The 19,524-nt window shown below is 37.9% G+C and overlaps 1 protein-coding gene across 3 annotated transcripts in view; it reads right to left on the bottom strand.

The window, feature by feature from the left end:
* LOC119877031 (protein O-mannosyl-transferase TMTC2) overlaps positions 1 to 19,524 on the bottom strand; it is a 387,501-nt gene that overhangs the window by 74,671 nt on the left and 293,306 nt on the right. For all 3 annotated transcript variants that reach the window (XM_038558567.1, XM_038558566.1, XM_038558568.1), the window contains one exon: positions 11,361 to 11,442. In XM_038558567.1, coding sequence (XP_038414495.1) covers positions 11,361 to 11,442 — 82 coding nt within the window. The remainder of the gene's footprint in view (positions 1 to 11,360; positions 11,443 to 19,524) is intronic.

Below are 19,524 nucleotides of genomic sequence, written 5' to 3'. Positions count from 1 at the left end.
TGTGGCTACCTTTTTCATCTGCAAAAGCAAGCTAGCATCTAGCCAGCATAGGTTACCAGGCACTTGTCTATTCATATCCTCTCACCTTAGAGTAATTTTAGGCAGGGCTGCAGTAAATGGCCACAACATGCTGGGTATTACAAAATTTCCAAGGTTGCCCTTTATGGTGAGGTCTCTGTGAACTGTGCCTCCTAAATAAAAGCAACATGGCAGCCCTGGTTTTAGATCTCTACATTTCCCTTGGAATATGACAAATAATCCAGACATCAATCACGACTTCAAAGATACCTTAATTCCAGAACAGTTCAAACTACACAATTTGGCTGAAATCTATTATATCCCATTGTGCTTTGGAATAAATTCAATAATTTGGGAAAAGAAGAAGAAACTATAGATTAACGTATCCAGCCCAAGAAATGTATATTGTGCCTAATACACATAAGATGTGGTGATACTTGCAGTGTAGGAGGGGGAAGATAAATGCAACATTTACCCTTAAAACAGTTCCAACTTAGTTGAGGAAAGAGAAGATTTAACCACAAAAGACATATACGTTTGAGGAGACGCAAGGTCTCACAGGCTAAGCACATCATATCTGGATGGAGGTAGATGTTTCTTTGGTTTTATTCAACTTATAATTAAAATTGAATATACATAGAGTAGAGGGCACAAGTGAGGGTACCACTCGAATTTTCACAAAGTGGCTATGGGATAAAACAGTAGCCAGGGCAGGAAAAGGAATATCAATAACCGGAAGCAACAGTCTAAACTTTTTCAAAGATCCAGATGACCAGAGAGGGAGGAAAAACTGGAGGATGGTGGGGAATATGTGGGGGGATTGTGGTGACATCTGATGGCAACAAGACAGGGGGGTAAGGTGGAATGGAAATGTTTTAATATTATTAAGGAAGGTGAATAATGCATGCCTGATGAAACAGGGTAGGGGGTTATGCAATGACCAGGATTTAGACAACCTGCCCCAAGGAGATACTGCTAAAGAGAGGTTGTTAATGTACGTTTATTAGACCTGGGAGGATTAAAAATATGGAGGGGAATCATCTCCTCTGCTTCTCTGAAGGGAGGCCTGTTGGATGTCTTTCTGAGAATCCCTTGCATTTTTAGGTATGTTTTTCTTTCTTTCTTTTTTTTTTTTTTTTTTAAAGTAATCTCTACACCTAACAGGAGATTTGAACTCATGACCTTGAGATCAAGAGTCACAGGCTCTACTGATGGAGCCAGCCAGGCACCCCTGCTCTTACTCTTTAAAACCAATCAATCAATCAATCAATCAATCAATAAAACCAATCTATCTCTCTCTCTCTGTTCTTCCCCCACTCCCCTCTCCCTCTCCACCTGAGCAGCTCAGTTGGTTAAAGGGTTTTAAGCATCTGACTCTTGATTTCAGCTCAGGTCATGATCTTAGGGTCATGAGATTCAGCCCAGAGTCAGACACTGAGTGGAGTCTGCATGAGACTGTCTCTCTCCTTCTCCCTCTGCCCTCCAACCCCTGCTCCCACACATGCCTTCTCTCTCTCTCTCTCTCTCTCTCTCTCAAAACAACAAAAAAACCAACCCTAATCTCTCTCCCGTTCCCTTCTATTAGTTTTGTTGCTTTGTGTTTTTGTGCTCTTGGCAGCCTGATTTAATAACAGCTCTGGTTTACTGAGACAAACCCAATGTGATAAACGTGCAGTAGTTACTGGCCAAGAAAACAGGTGGGCCAGATGAACACGGAAAGGATGCCCAGGAGAGCAATCCAGACTGCTCACTTTGAGGCTGGGAAGGCCTGAATCTGTCCCTATGTGAACATGAGACCAAAATTTTGCTCTGAATTGGACAGGTGGCAAGGAAGGTGTCTACCGCAAAGGAGATTAGAGGAATGCAGGCCAGGGCTTTGTGCTCAAGTGCAGAGGAGGTCAGGAAGGCTAGGGATGCTTTATTGCATTTATTTCTCCCCTGACTCTTTCCAGAAGGGTTATGAGATGCCAGAAAACCATTGAGGGAGTTATGAAGACTGTCAGATGGCAGGTGGGAAATAGAGGGAGGCAAGGAGGTCAAGGAGGGGGGGTACTGGGGAGGAAGTAAAGACAAAGAAGGGAAAGGAGGAGTGTGGGGAAGGGGCAGGGAGGGAGGAGCAGCCTAATCACTAAAGGTGTCAGTAACCTACAGATTTAATAGAGATCATGTGCACTGTATAAGGAAAACCAGCTCATGCGAGGCTTCAACCATCTGAAGAGTCTTGAAAGATGAAGGGCAAGATGTAACTAGATGAGGAATGGGACCTCATCAGAGACACAGGGATGAGTAGTGTCAGTCCCTAGACAAGGGTGGAAGGAAAGAGCTGAGTAGGCATGCGGGCCCAGACACAGGGCAAGTAAGGGAGTGCCTGGGGACTCACTCAGGGTGCCAAGGGGAACCAAGAGCCCATGCGCCCACCCTCTGCCTCAGAAGAGCTCCGAGTCTTCCCATCACCCTCCAACACCAGGTCCTTGGGCTCCTCTGAGGGATTCATTTACGGATCTGTCACTGAGGCACACAAGAGCTAATGACAGGGTAGCGAACTTCTGGGAACAATTGTTTTCAATTAAGTGGAGGGGAAAACATAAACAAGAATCTCAAAGTGTATTCAATTGCTAAATCGAAATAGCTAAGACTGGAAAAACAGGATCTCCTTTTTTCCCCTCTCTGCCTTCCTCCCTTTCCCTCCCTTCTCCCTTTTCCCCCACCCCCTGCTCCCAATTACTTGTTCCTTATAATACTCATTCTTCTTGCAAGCCATTATTCCTTTTCCATTATCTGTCTGCATGTTGATGGATACAGATTCCTCTTTTTCTTAATACCTAGATTTTTATTGTCTCTTCTTCCCCTCATTTCTGTCTCTTTTTCATATGCCTTATTCAAAACTTTTTCTATAGGATTCGTTCCTCCTCCAAGATAATTCTTACGGGCTCTCTTAACATTTTAAGAATAAAAAATGGCCGTTGTGACAACTTACTGAGCACACAGGACATGTGAGTTATTTTATAAAATTGTAAATGAGTCCTCGGCAACCTGAGGCAGTAACAATCATCTCCAGATTAAGAAATTGAGGAACAGAGAGGCTAGCAAGAGGTAGACCATGCTCAAGGAATAATCAACAGAGGGGCTGGGAGAGCCTCCTGCCAAAATCCACTGTACTCTCTACTCTGTAATCTAAAGCTTAACTCAGTTCTTATCCTCTTGCTTTTGTGGCTTCTTGAGTCCAGTACAAAGGCAGATTCAATGTAGGGGCGCCTGGGTGGTTGTCAGTTAAGTGTCTGCTTTTGGCTCAGACCATGATCCCAGGGTCTTGAGATGGAGCCCCGAGTTGGGCTCCCTGCTTGATTGGGAGACTTGGTTGAGAAGCTCCCTGCTTCTCCCTCTCCCTCTGCTGTTCCCCCTGCTCATGCTTGTGCGCTCTCTCTCTCTCTCAAATAAATAAAATCTTAAAAAGAAAAATGTGTATACGTAAATTGTCGCTATAGTTTGAATGTCTGTGCCCCCTCCCTTCCCCTCACCCCCAGTTCATGTTTTGAAATCCTGGAGCCACCATGAATGGGATCAGTGTCCTGATGATAAAAGAGACCCCGGAGAGCCACCTTGTCCCATCCACCAGAAGCAGAGATGAGAAAAGGAAGGAGTAAAACTAACTAAAGGTCAGTCCATCCTTCTGTAGTCATTCTTTTATTGCCAAAATACTGATGGGCTGTCTTCTTTGTGCGAGGCACTGTGGCAAGTGCAGGAATCATGATTCTTTGATTCTGAGCCACAGTTTCTTCACTTTGCAAACAGGGATAACCTTGCTGTGGATCGGAAGGAGTAAGTGAGACAATGTCAGTGCCTTGGGTGGGCTGAGGTCTGGTGCCCTGTCTCCTCGTGGTTCTTTTCACTCCTCTTTCCAGGAGCTCCTTCCCTCCCTCTGTACCATTAGGGCTCTCTTTGTCTTGATGATGTCAAGCTGCCCTTCCTTCCTGAGCCTGGTAAGTACTCGATTATGAGAGCTCCATGAGTTTCTCCACCAGCAGTCCTCCAAAGCCTCCACATTCTGGGTCTTTGCCACCACTGGGGACCCACCAGGCCTACACTGAGTAAGAGTGTATCTTTAAAAGTGCAAGACAAACCATTAACACATTACGGGCTTAAGAGTCAAAGGAGGTTCAAATCCTTCCTCTGCCAACTTGCTGGGCCTTCAATATTGTCACATACGCTCTTGATACCTTAAATCCCATACCTGCAAAATAGGGGCAATATTATTTCTGCACAGTGTTGGATTAGGGAAATGACACAAGGTATGTTAAAGCACCCGGCGTTGGTGCAGAGATGTAACTGTTGAACACTGAGCTTCAATAACGGCAGTAGCATTAAAGAGCACAGATGTGCCCAGCAGGACACCAAAAACCTTTTTCATGTAAATTCACAAAACTCTGGAGTCAGGTCATACCATATTGCTTGACTTAGTCATCCTAATATTTAGTCATCCTAATATTGTGAAATATCTTATAATCCTCGTATATTTTATAATAAGAGTATCAATAGTATTTCTTTTTAGAGTTATGTGAAATATAATCCTCGTATATTTTATAATAAGAGTATCAATAGTATTTCTTTTTAGAGTTATGATAAAATACGGTGGGTGGTATGGTCTGAATGTTTGTGCTCTTCCCCAAATCCGTATGTTGAAATCCTAACACCTAAGTTGATGGTAATTAAAAAAAAAAAAAAAAAAAAAGGAGGAATGATTCCCAACTTTCAGTGTATTTGATACGTCATCTTATGTATCATTAAACCTCCCAACAGAGCATGTATGGATGGAAAACGCTCTGTTAATCTCTTCTATTGAATAAGAGACAGTGTAGTGTAGTAGTCAGGAGGGCCCTGGGTCAAGTGCTGCCTCTACTATTAACTGGCACTGAAACCTTGGGTAATTTACCTTACAGCTTGCTGACTGCACTTTCCTCATCTGTGAAATGGAGACCATCAGGTAACCTCCTGACTTGGCTTTTGTGGGGATTAAATGAAAATTCCATGAGAACTGCTCAGGACACAAAAGTCCTATGTAAATGCTTGTGATATTGTTACATTTGATGAGTTCATCATGGAATATGGTATTTAATAGAGAATTCTTTTTATTCCTTTCTTATTTAATTTTTACATATTACATGTTGAGTTCAGTTAAATAATTTTAGGATAATTATTTAATTTTTCTGCTATCCTTTCTACAAACTATCTGAACAATAGTTTAAGACATTTTCACATTTTATCAAGTATATATTCCTTTATAATGTACTCATCAAAGAAAATATTAGAAATTAAGCCCATAAAAAAAAAAAAAGGCTAGAAGAGTCCAAAAAAGCTAAAACATCTATTATTAACATTGTTTGGTTTTCTTTTCTTTTCTTTTTTTCTTCTTTTTTTCCTCAAGAGTATGCATGTGTGTGTGTGGGGTGGGGGCAGAGGGAGAGAGAGCATCTCAAGCAGGTTCCACGCCTAGCACAGAGGCTGACACGGGGCTCAATGTCACAACTCTGAGATCATGACCTGAACTGAAATCAAGAATTAGACACTAAACTGTCTGAGTCACCCAGGTGCCCCTTGCTTTGCTTTACTAATGATGTATTTTGTAAAATTTAATCACCCTTCATGTATAATAACATAGGCAGTTGTCTCTGTTATTATATGTTCTTTAGAAATTTAACTTAGGATGTTAAATATTTCATCAAATGGAAATAACAGTAATTTATTTAATCATTTCCCTCTTTCCAGCACATGTAGAGGTATTTTTTCCATTTTTGCCTCTAACATTAAATAGCAAGGCTGTGCTCCAATTATTACCTTTTGTGGATAGTCTTAAACAGAAAAAAAATTTTTCTTAACATACATTTTCAAGAGAATTACTGAGAATAAATGCTAGAGTAACTTCAGGGAATATATTGTTATTTGAATGTTAATTTCTTTATTTCTAATGAAATTCTCTATTTACCTATCTTTTAAATTTTGTTATATTTCCTCTTTGGGGAATTATTTGTTCATGTCCATTGGTCTTTATATTCTGTTTTCCTTGTAGTTTTACAACTTCTTAGGTCTTAGGTACACTGATGTTTTATTTTGTGATTTTATGGAAATTATTTCCTAACACTTAACTGTTCTTTAACTGTATTTCTTTTGGAAATACATTAATCCTTTAATTTTTCCTTTACTTTTTATTTATTAGCTTAGAAAAACTCTTTCCTGGTTTTCCCATTTTATTCATGATCGAGTTTTAATTCTAAAAGGCTTTGGAAAATATCTCACATAAAATACACACAGGTGTGAAGATTAAATAATAATAACCTATTATATGCATTGTAGAAATAGCAAATTTTAAAATTGCTGAATTTAATACAAAAAAATTGTAGTTAAGAAATGAAATAGTTTAGGTAAGAAATGAAATGACATTTAGAAATATATTCTAAATAAAAGAAATATATTCTAATTATACATCTGTGAACTGTCTGTGCTGTCCTTGGAGCAATAAAGGGACACAAATACTGATATTTTAATAAAATATTTTGGTCTTAAGCATTAAACATAATCGTATCTCAATGTAATTTTTGCAAAAACTCGCCAAAAATGTATTTTCACTTTGAATCAAGGAAATACCATTATTTAGTTCATGATTTATTTTTTTAATTACTCTTGAGGAGTTTATGACGTGATTAAAACAAAATGTTCTGATACAATCAACCTTAGTTCACTTCCATCTACTGACTAGCTTTTATTATAAGAAAAAATAACTACGGACCTCTTACCAATTCATCCTATCACATATTTTCAACTTCTGTTTTTAGTGTTCCTTGACAAAATATCAAATATAACATTTTAATTTTCTCCCTGACCTACTTTTTTAAAAGTTTTTATTATTTATTTGAGAGAGAGAGAGCATGAGTGGGAGAGGCAGAGGGAGAGTGGAGAGAATCTCAAGCAGACTCTGTGCTGAGTGTGGGGCCTGATCCCAGGCTTCATCTGATGACCTGAGCTGAAACCAAGAGTCGGGTGCTTGCTTAACTGACTATGCCAACCAGGCACCCCCAGGACTTACTTTTTGAAATGAAATTTAAGAGCATGCTGAAGAAAAACAGACTAAAATATTCATAATAGAAAGTTCTGGACTTAGAAGTTGAAAGAGCTGGACTCTTCGAGTTCTTTTCCCACTATGTATATTGAAAATTTCTGATCCAGGGAGTCATTTGGAAATTCTGAACTTCCATTATTTCAGTCAAATGGAGTTGAGATCTATTCCTACCTCACAGGAATTACATAATGATCAATAAAGATCAGGATAAATGTAGTATATTTTCAGGATTCTAAAATTGTTAAGTAGAGCCAAATAATAATCCAGATAATCACAATTTTAAAAATTCTATACTTCTCTATGGGTTCAAGAGGAAGTAGGACCAAATGACTGCTCCTCTGTATTAGAAGTGATTTCATGGTTGTCTGGATCAGCCCTCTTCCATTCCCAATGCTTGAATTCTTTCTAACATTCTTATAAACCCACAGTTGAAAGATCTTCAAAGGGCATTTATTTCATAAGCTGGTGGCTCTCATAAGTTGCATTTTCCTCCTTCTATGGAGCTAGGATGTACCTTCTGAGTTTCTAGCTATGGTCCTAGTTCTGTCCTTGAACTATCCTCCAGACATATGTTGTGCCTCCTGCATCCAGCACTTTCTGTTTTATTGTTCTCCAACATATCCCCTTGTATCTATAATTTTTTCTCGTGACTCCTACTACTCATTAAAATATAGTTTCCATTGGAGCCATAGGAAATCCATGAAGAATCCCTTGATTTACAGGCCGACATGACATATCAAGGCACCAAATCCTCATCTTTGACATTTATAAACTAAATTCTATAAAGACTTCACATGATTTGTTTTATACGGACATGGGATACACTATAAGCTTGATGACATATGAATTTAACATTATACTACTACTGATACCATAGTCTGAAACCTGCTTTCTACACATTCTTTAAATTTTTTGATGAAAGATCAATGAGAAATTTGAGAATATATTAGCAACAACATGAAATCTTAGTACTGAAAAACATTTTAAAAGGCCACATCAACTCTCACACTTTATGGATAAGGAATCTTAAACCCAGAGATTACAGGCACTAGAAAGCCCTATGTTTAACAAGCTTATTGAATGAGTTTTCTAAACCTATCCTCTTTCTTTGTTGCAAGCCAACCTGAAGAAAAAAAAGACAATCTGCCACGCATCCCTTCCTCCAAAACACAAATCTAGTGGATTAAATATACAAATAACTGACAGTACTTTTAAACACTGCCTTCTAATGGTCATTGCAGCTAATATAGAGTCTATAATTCCCTGTCTCATCCCAAATGGACGATATTTTTTAAGTCACTTGTATCATTAACAAGTAAATTAAAAGCACATAAACACCCAGGAGAATGAATTTCCAGTAGAACAAAACTCACTCATGCTGGTATTTTCATGGGCATTTGCAAAAGTATTGAAAAAAAAAGATACAAACGACATGTATATTTTATTTAAACATTTGTTTTTAAGCTGAGGAAGTATTATTATTCATTCAATCTGTGGGTATAAATACCCTAAGAATATCCATCACCAGTAAGTTGACGGAGAACTGATAGGAATCATAATATGTACTTTCTTGGACAAGAAGTAATAAAAATGCTAATGGAACAACTTTTTGGTCTATTTTGGAACCTACATTCAATTCTAAAATGGAAAACATCTCTAACTGAACTTAACCAACATTTATTGCACATTATCGTGAGTAGGGCAATATGCTAGACATTGATAGTGCAAAAATGCAAATCACACTTACAGATTCCAAATATCACCTCTTCATAAATGTTCTCCTTGACTATCTGTTGTCAAGAAGCACCCCATCTCCCATCACACCACCTTCAAAAAATGACATCACCCTATTTATTTTGTACATAAGCACTACTCACTTTCTGAAAACAGAACAGTACCTTGCACCATCAGACACATCTTACACACATGAAAATGAATAAAAATCCTTCCCTAAACATTTTAAGCTGAATTATGATTTATATGCATTTGGAAAGGACCTACTAATCAAAAGTATCTATCTACTTTCCTACCTATGTATCTGCTTGTGTATCTCCTCATGTTGTGAGAGAAATGGAACATATATTAGAGAAGAAAAGGCAATAGCAATTATCAAGGGAACCAAAGGTTAGTTACTTTCAACTAACTAGGACAAACCAATTGTTGCATTCTCTAGGCTTTGGTCGACTTACTTGTACATCAGAGGGATTCTCTAAGACCATTTAAAAGAACTTTTCAGTTCTAAAATTCAGTCATTTGAAGTAGATTTCCCCAAATTAAATGTATATTTTTTATAACATGAGCACCAAGCACTTAGTTCTGGGCTTCCTGTCCATTTGTGGATTATTTTCCCTTAACTACTACTTTTTGATACATCTAGAGTCTTTCTTATTTTCCATTCCAGAGTGGGAATAAATATTGAAAATGTTTCATAAAATTACAGGGAATTATATAGTCATTCCTCCCATAGAAGACACGTGTACTTCTAGTAGTGTATGTGTGTTAAAAACTTTAAAATAATCCAGGAGTGCTAAGAAGAATCTGTTTTGCCACATACATTTACAGAGTGTGTGTTATCACTATTTTTCAAATAACTTATACAATACAGAATTTGTTGCACTTTCTGTTAAAACTAAATCCAAAAATTTCTCTCTCTGGGAAAAAAATCAGGACGATGATGTAATATTAAAAAAAAACAACCATAAATAAAACAACAGAGTGGGTAAAGACAGATAAATGAGAATAATAAAGAGGCAAACTCTAAAAATGAACACATGATTTTTTTCCCATTGCAATTCAAATGAAGCAATAATGAAATGTAAAGGAATAGACTGTGAAAAACCTAAAGCATATAATAAAATTATAGGAACAAGATTAGAAGATGTATTAAGTAGAATTAGTTTGAGGTAAAGGAAGCGCAGAAGGCAAGATGGGGAAAAAATTCTACTTCAAAAGATTCAATAAGAAGAGGTTCTTTAGCACTCAGAAAAATAATCATGGGCCTACTTTAATGCACAGTAGGGGTGCCCAAAATAGCATGCATGAGAAAATCTCATTTAAAATACTTCATATGAGAAATCCTGTAAAAATAAAATAGATTCTGCAGCAAACTTAAATTAGTTGACTGCCAACTTAACATGGCAATAACTGCATCGTGAAACAAAATCCGGAGTAGTTATGCAATAACCTGTGTGAAATTATAGGCTGCATTATGCTGGAAAGATAAAGCATCCCGACCCTAGGATTATAAACATACACGCAAAATGTAAATAAACAAACGGACCTGTGGTTGGTAACGTGTATCCTCTGTCTTACTTTTTCCATTTTTCCACTCACAGCCTGTCACTGAATTTAATTTTCCAGTTGTAAGATGGAAGAAAGAATTATCTTTAAGAAGAAGGGTATTAGCTTTATTTCCTCAAGATTTAACTACCATCTATCCTTCAGTTTACTACTTGATGATAACACATCAAAGACAAGAATGATTAAAAAATCATTTTTCCCCCAAAGGATCAGTAAAATTAAGTGCTTTTTGGTTCCTTGAAAGCCATGCCAACTACAAATCTGGTAGAAATAAGTACATCTTACCCAACATCAACCAGCTATATACTTCACCTCGTTTAACACATGACTCACTACTAATGACAGAGTGGAGTGTGACAGAGCTGTTATTTAAGTTTATTCTGGACTGATTAAGGCCAAGACTAAACTGAATGAGAAAGCTGATTTTCTTTCATACCATTTACAGTTTATCCTTGACCCCAATCTCAGGTATCTTGAGGCCCGGATACATTTTTCTTTTCTACAAAGCAAGATTTTGTGGTCAAAATGTAAACCTCTAAAACTTCAAAATGATATGGTCAATGAAAAATACATTATCATTTACAAATAAAAGAGGGCTAATACTCTGGTTCCATACCTTGCATCAGGCAAAGAGCAAGATGCTTTTCTGATGAGACCTTATTTACCCTTCACACTGGACTTGAAAGAAACAGCTGTGAAAATGCCTCTCCTCTCTGAAGTCCTATGAAAACTACTAATGGAAAATATAATGCATAGCCCTTGATAACATGATTGCTTGGAACGAGAAGCTAAGACTTTTTTTTGCATGAGGCAAAATCTGCAACAATCAAGTCCATGCCCTCTCAAAATGTTCTTTGCCAGCAAATCCTAAAACTTACATCAACATTAACAGTAAATGTGGGGGACATGGAAAAAACTCTCAACCACTCACCATAATGCATGTAACAGTTTCCTTTGGTGGGATCCAGCTCAATAGCCTTCAAGAAGAACTTTTCAGCCTCACTCTTACGACCCTTGAAAAACAGAGAAAATGGATGATTCAGCAGTAGATCATGAAGGATTCTTTACCTCCTGGGCCCAAATGAAGTAAGTAGACTGAGGTCTACTTAGTAATCATCTCTCTCTCTCTCTCTCTCTCTCTCTCTCTCTCACACACACACACACACACACACACACACACACAGTGTTTATCTAAACAAGGATGATCAAGGAGAGTATTTGAGACACAAGACTGAAATCAGAATCCTGGGAAACACCAAGATTGGAAGAACAGACAGTGAGAGTGAGTTCACCAAAGAGATCAGAGAAAGGCCAGGAAGGCAATAGAAAAGAGCTCCACAAAAACCAAAAGGATGAGATAGTTTTAAGCAATGGTGGAAACCATTATTTGCATTTTCTATTTTATTTTCTTCCTTCCATTTGTTTCCTCTTCATTTCTTTTTCCTTATTAAAGAATTTGGATCATTTTAGCTTTTGACATGATTTGTCCTAATGGTTCACTTTACATATGAAGAAACTAGGTCACGGTTTGTTGAATCTCAAGCAACTACTGCTTATTCTTGCTGACGTCATTCTGGACTAAAATATTCCTAAACCAGGATTTTAATCTGAGGCTGGCACTTCTTCCGAGATATAGTTTTAATTTTAAGTAAACATGACCATCATCCTCAGAAGAAAATAAGCAAAAAGTAGGGAGGGGGGGAGGCTTCTATGCAATACATGGATTTTTCATGAAACATTATCAGTCTTAGCAGATCCTGAAACTATATATTCCTTACCGGGTTATAGCTTCTGAACCAAAATTGCCTACAGAGTAACATAAAGGGGTGGTTTGGGGTAGAAGAGCCCCCAGAAGAACTTTCGTGTGGCAAGTCTGTCTTGTCCTGCAAGGTTGGAATGAAGAGCTATGCCTTCCAAGAGTGGCAGTGAGGCACTGGGTGGCAGAGGTGTCCAGGAGTCATGGTATAGAGTCAGGGAACTCATCTTATCTTCCTGTTCCTTCTAACTTATATACTACCTATCACATGAACTTTAGGCAACATTTTTCTCTTTCTTCAGCTGTATTTCTTAAACCACTGTTATGGAGATAGATCTTCCAAAAGTAGAGGTGTGTTGTTAACCTAAGAGTCTACGTTGCATTCATCTTTGACTGATTTTTCCTTCCCCTACTCCTCCTTTTTGTTGATCCACTCATTTAAAAAATTCACTGTTGCTACATCCTTTATTCACCCATTCCTCTAGCCAGTAGGACCCAGTCCCCATACAGCTTCTATCCTCTATAGCAGACAGCAGACACTTGACATTTTCATTTCTTCTTTCATTTTAATAATGCTACTCTGGTCAATAACATCTCTTTAACTAACAAGTCTTGCCAAATATCCAGTAATTAAAATCTTAATTCCCTGCAATATTTTCTCACAATATTTTAACTTCAAAGGAAAAGAAGGAAAGTACAGGCAAAATGCTCCCTGTAGAGACCATACTTTCATTAGTAAGACTTCGCAAGACTCTTACAAAGGGAAGAGTCCTTAAAATAATTAAATAACTGTGGTGAATCAGGCAGTGTAATGAGTGTAATGTGTAAGTTCAGATCATCGATTCTAGGCAGGCACAACAGCGACCCTACCGGTGTAACCACGTGACCCTTAGAAAACTGTATCATCTTTTAGCTGTTATGTTTTCTATTATAAAAATGAAGATAGGTGGAACACCGAGAATTTCTAGGGCAGTGAAACTGTTCTGTAGGATACATTAATAGTGGACACATGTCATTCCATATCTGTCAAAACTCATCGACTATATTAACACAGTGAATCAAATGTAAACTCTAGTAAATATGTGTCAGTATTTGCTCACCAATGGTAACAAAGGTACAACACCAATGCAAGTTGATAATAGTAGGGAAACCATGTAGGGTGGTAAGAGAGTAAGGAAGTATATGGGAAATTTTGGCTCAATTTCTAAAAACATTCATTATTTAATTGATTCATTTATTTGAGAGAGAGAGAGAGAAAACACAAGTGGGGGGATGGGCAGAGGGAGAGCGAGAGACAATCCCAAGAAGACTCTATGCTGAGCACAGAGCCCAACCCCATGACCCTAAGATTACAACCAGAGCCGAAATCAAGAGTCAGACACTGAACTGACTGAGCCACCCATGGGCCCCTCGATTTTTTTCATAAGCCTAAAACTAACTGCTCTAAAAATGAAGTGTAGTCTTTTTAAAGAAAAGATAACAATCAAATCTATTTTATAACATTAGTAGATTATTTGAGATGAAACATATAAAGCAGTTAGTATAGTACCTGGGTATACTGTAAGTTTGTAAAAATGTTAACTACTGGTCTATACACACATACAGTATGCATTAGAATGTAGAATTCTGAATGTCAAAGAATATGTTTTGTTATATATATAGCTTCAGAAACACATGGTCAGCCTTTAAATCATCAGAAAATTATGTACAAATAAGTTGCAGAAGATAATAAAAGACACAAAATGAAAATTATCATTGGTAAAGAGTCTGTACAAATATTATACGCAAATATACAAAGGGTCTGTGGACTCTCTTCCACTTAAGTTTTTCTCTCCAGTGAGAAGAAACTGGCTCATTTATCAGTGTCACAGTAAATGGGGTTATAAAATGCTTGTGTGTAGTCCACTGGCAAAACAATAGTACGTAGTGTTAAAAACATGCATCAGATCTCAAAGGACAATGGTTTCTGGTTGCTCAGTGGACCAAGTTATTAAAGGCAACGAGTCCCAACACCTCCTACATGCAAAATAAACACACTGAAGACCAGAACATTCTTCCTGGGGGGTGCGTGGAGGGGGTAGGGGAGTGCCAAACCATCATGCAAAAACCTATCTTTCTGCTTTGATCACCCTTTAGTCGAATGTCAAATAATGAGGAGGAAAATCAAGTCCTCACAACAGTATGTAAAATCAAGAGTCACCCAAATGCATAAACCAACCATACGCACATATTACTGGGTCTTGGGTAGAAATGCAGTGCCTGGGAGGTTAATACTATGTTTAATCCAATTTATTCTTTCAACTATTACTGTTTTAGAGAGAAGGCAGTTAAGAAAGTGGAGAAGAAAATGTCATTTCTCAGCAAGTTTTTCTTGGTACTTTTTAGATTTTGTCAGCATTTTCTACAAGCAAGCATTATGGAGTATTCACTGGTTGTCCTAACTCCTCACATCAGGCACCATTACTTATTTCGTATATTGGTTGGTGTTTGAACATGTGTGGTGGTTTGGAAAACCCAGTAAAAGGGACTGTGGTCAGCTGTGACAAATAAGGGAAATGTGAGTTGAGAGGCTCAGTTTCTACCACCATCTCTGTAACTTGTTTATGTGCTTGTTCCTTTGTTTTTGTTGGTTAAAAATTATTTACTGAAGGCCTACTGTTTGCCTTGCACAGTTCTAAGGAACGGCGCTGTAACTGTGAACAACCCAGACTGCTTGGCCTCAGGTCCTAGTTGCAAGAGGCGCATAACAAACATATAACCCAATAAGCACTGTGGGCAAACAATTTCTCCAATTCTCATTGAAAGAACTGGCCCAGAGACAACAAGCCTGCATTTGAAATTTGCTGGCTCGACTTATTTAACTGTGTGATTTGGGAATATCTTTTATAACATCACTGAGTCTCTTTTTCCTCACTTTGGAAAAATAAACATGATTAATACCAATTTTGGAGGGTTGTTAAAAAAAATCACAAATCATATGGAAACAACAAGCTTTGGACAGATCGTATAAAATTCTGACATCCTTTGATATTTCTTCCTTCGATCTTTTCAAAAGAATTCTTCCTTCCAACCTCAATGCCACTATTTGGTTCCTAATTACCCAAATTTAAAAATCCTTTTCTAAATTTCATGTCATGATAGAAACTAAATTTCACAATTTTTTTTCTGTAAGATGTCTCTCATTCCTAACACTTTCCCCTGCCTCAAATAAAAGCCCCTCTTCATTTCCCACCTAGAATGATACAGATTTCAGGTGTCCTGACTCAATAAACCTCATTTCATTAGATTTAATATTCCTTAAGTGAAACTGTTTTTATGTTTTGTTCTTGCCCAAAATTATTTTAAAAGCTCCTAGTTTCTGCTCATTCTACTTAATAATCAATTTAATTCTTAAAATCTAAAACAATCCTGCTCAAATCTTCCTGGATAAATTCCTATATCTTATCAATTTCCTCATCTGCCTTAGCCATAGCTCCCATGTCTCCCCTTAAAAATTATTTCTTCCAGTCTGTAACGTTGCTCACTTTTTACTTATTCATATGCGTTTTTTGTTTCAAGTCTTTAAGTGAAGCCTCACTTTTCTATAAAGCTTTCTTTGATGGCCCCAACTGCTAGAAATTTCCTTTTTCTTTTAATTGTGATGATAGGATTACTCTGCAGAGTCCTTTCCTACCTTTCTAGCTGTACCACCTGAACGCTAAGATACCAGACCAAATCTTTTACATATAAAGTACTTAGAAAGTGGATATTTAACTTTTTGCAAAATTGTAATTCTAGGTATTTACAGTTTGTACCTGTCATTCAGTGTACCCACACACAAAGTCAGTTAAAACAACAAAAACCCAGTATCCTGGAAAAAAAGAGCAGTCGGCGATGCAGATTAGGAAGTCAAAGACATAAAACAGCTAGAGAAATTCTTGGTGAATACTCTTTCTCAACATTTGAACTCAGAATAGTCCTAGATTAGACACTTTGCAGCTAGTACATTAGTGCTACATTCAAGCGTTGTGTAAATATAACCAGTCAAGCAATAAATAGGCTGTCACTATTATCTTTATAACTTAACCGTATTGTCTTTATATAACTTAATAGCTTAGAGTTATTCCTTAGTTACTTAGTTCACATATTCACACATTTTCAGGAAAGTACAGAGCAGTGGACAAAGTAGTAATTTCTTCATTTCACATCTGGAAACTTAACATGAACCGTTGCTTATAAAACCTAAAAACAGGGACGCCTGGCTGGCTCAGAGGTTGAGCATCTGCCTTTGGCCCAGCGCGTGATCCTGGGGTCCTGGGATCAAGCCCCACATTGGAGTCCCTGCAGGGGGCCTGCTTCTCCCTCTACCTTAGTCTCTGTCCCTCTCTCTGTGTCTCTCATGAATAAATAAATAAATAAATTAAAAAACAACAAAACCTAAAAACAGTTCCTCACAGCAAGGCCCATTTGGAACCAAAGATCTACACCGTAACCAGAGACTACCTGTGTCTTCATTGTTGTCAGGAGTACTGATTAGAATAGCACAAAGAACAAACCAATTTCCCTTCCATGTCTCTGCTCCTTATTTAGAGGCCACTGTAAGTCTAGTATAGAAGCCTCCTGCAGTTGTGTATCTAGTGGGCAGTTCCATGAATTTTAGTGCTCACTCTTGGAGGATGTTTGACAATTATGAATAGTGGTCATTTTTCACAACCAATTACATTCACATCTTCATTTCACATGCAAGTATCTATCTAGATGGACGATACAGAAGAAAGGAAAGCAGCCAAACAGGTCCAAAAGCTTAAGGGTCGTTTGGTAAATGTATTGTTTAAACACGGATTGTGGTTTAATGAGCACAAAAGGAAGGAAAAGCAACCATAAAGATACTCTTGAAAACTTAATTTGTGAAGACCACCATTTACAAATAGAAAGAGCATTACTTGATGGTCTATTTTAGCATCACTGTGTTTACGTATGAAGTGTCTGTAGGAAATAAAAGTGTCTCCTCCCCAAAAGACAAAAAGAGGCATTTAAAAAAGCCTAACAATTCAACTAATTTTTACAAACTGAGATGATTCATATCAAGCTGTTTAATCCGATATCCCTCATGTCACTGTATATCATCAACCAGAGCTGACTTCAGTTAGAGGCAAAGCAAAAGGGTGGTGGTAACTTCCACAATGAAATATTTCATCTCCATGAAATATAGGACTAAAATACTTCTCCCACCAAAATATCAGGTATCTAAAAATCTGACCATGACATTTTTTTTTTTTTTAGGGAAGGAATAATATTTCTTCCCAGAAGCTTTAAAATAGAATAAGAAACAAAAATGAATGTGGCCAAATAGCTTACTGAAACTAACTTCTTTCTCCCTGAACTGTCCTTTTAGTTCCCCTTTCTGTAAGTTCCAGGCCTTTTGTGACCTCTTCTCCTAAACATCCCAAAGCAGAAGCTGCCTGAACGATACTTGGAATATTTTGTAGAAGGCCTAAACTCATTGAAAAATTGTGTCAAACGACACTGAGGGAAGCCAGCGGTGGCAGGGAAGGCCTCACAATGCCCAGGGGCAGAATGCAGAGTGGGCGTCAAGAACTCCACAGGGAGAGATGCTCTGTTCGCTTGCCTAAGCAAGACTGCATCCCAGAACTCTCAACCCGAGCAAAACTTCCCTGAAACCCAAACCCGGGTCCTCTTCACAGAGCCATCAGACTTCAAAGTAAAGGCATCAGTTCCAGCCAACGTGACCAGGGCAACCTGTTTCCCAGCTTTTTTGAACACTGTTGAGCTCCTCAGATTTAGGTGAACCTTTGGAAGGGGAGGAGGCCACAGAATTGGCTGAAATTAAATGGCTGACCAAGTGGCATGAAAGACTGCAACAGACTGAATTTCATTCAAGGAAGATAAAGAAGTGGATTCTCCACATATAGTTGAGTTATTTGGCCTGAAAGTGAGATACATTATATGAACAAAATAGGCATAAAGGAGCAGTTTCAAAATACCAAAAAATAATGACTAACATTGCTATAAAAACATGCAAAATCTACTCAATATTCAATTTATCTAAAACGCAAATTAATATACTGAAGTGTTATTGTTCATCTGCGAAGGAAGTTCCCTCAAAATAATAGAACTCAATATTACTGACGGTTCATTAAAACAAGCACTCATACGACGAACAGCAAAAATACAGCAAAAGTGTGGTGATATCTTGCTGGGGAGCAATATGATATATATCAAAAATCTTTAAATCAGATATAGTTTGGCCAAACAATTCTATTTCCAGGCACTGGTTCTAAGGAAATATCTATAAATACCAAGAAGTGGCTATTCATTTTCATTGCGGTATTGTTTATACAAACTCAATATCCATCAGCATGGACTTGGTGAAGCAAATACCATTTCAGTGAAATGCTATGTAACTATTAAAATAATTTTCTAAAAAAATATGTGAACCACAAGAGAGCTATGTGATTGTAAATTGTAGTTTATGTCCTAATTACTTTTATTTTATTTTTTTAAGAGAGGGAGGGGGAAGGGACAGACAAAAAGGAAGAAAGAGAATTTTAATCAGGCTCCATGCCCAGCTCAGAGCTTGACGTGAGGCTCCATCTCACGACCCTGAGATCATGACCTGCCAAAATCAAGAGTCGAACACTTAACCGACTGAGACCCCTGGGACCCCACATTTAAAAAAAATGTAAAGAATATCTTTAAGAGGAGCCTCATCCTTCCTGCATCACTGGCTCTTTTTATTCCTGAGGTTTCAGAGGTGAATGAAAGGGTTGGTTCCTGGGTATTTCAAGAGTAAGAGGGAGAGAAGTGCCTATCTATGGAGGCTGTTAAAAAACAGTGCTGCTTTAGAGTCCAACTCAAGTGTCTTGAGAACACAGTGCAACTTAGCCTACTAAACGAGGGAAAGGGAAGGTTTCAGAGATGTGACATGTCACTCCATAGAAATGGAATTAGCTCCTGCCATGGAACAGGCTGTGTTCCAGGTCCTAGTAATCAAGACAATGTTCCTGCCCTCCTGCAGTTCATATTTTAGTGGTAAATGGATAGTTTTTATACATCAGGAAGGACGCTGTCTGTTACTCTTAAGAACTCTGGTGAAACTTCATGTAAGCTAAGGGAAGAGAGCCATATACAAATGGGGGAATTTTGAAAAATGTTCCAGAAAGACCATTAGTGACATGTGAGAGGTGATCTAAGTAAAGGAAGTAAGCAAACCATGCGAAGATCTGGCATGTTTTGAGAATAAGGACTTAACAAGAAAACCAGTATGGTGACAGTGGGGTAATACCCACAGAGAATCACAGGAAACGAGCGTGAGAGACAGGATGGACGAGATTGAGTA

The sequence above is a fragment of the Canis lupus genome, chromosome 15, assembly GCF_011100685.1.
Source record: "Canis lupus familiaris isolate Mischka breed German Shepherd chromosome 15, alternate assembly UU_Cfam_GSD_1.0, whole genome shotgun sequence".
In the NCBI taxonomy this organism is placed as follows: domain Eukaryota; kingdom Metazoa; phylum Chordata; class Mammalia; order Carnivora; family Canidae; genus Canis; species Canis lupus.
This window is presented reverse-complemented; position numbering and strand designations above follow the sequence as displayed.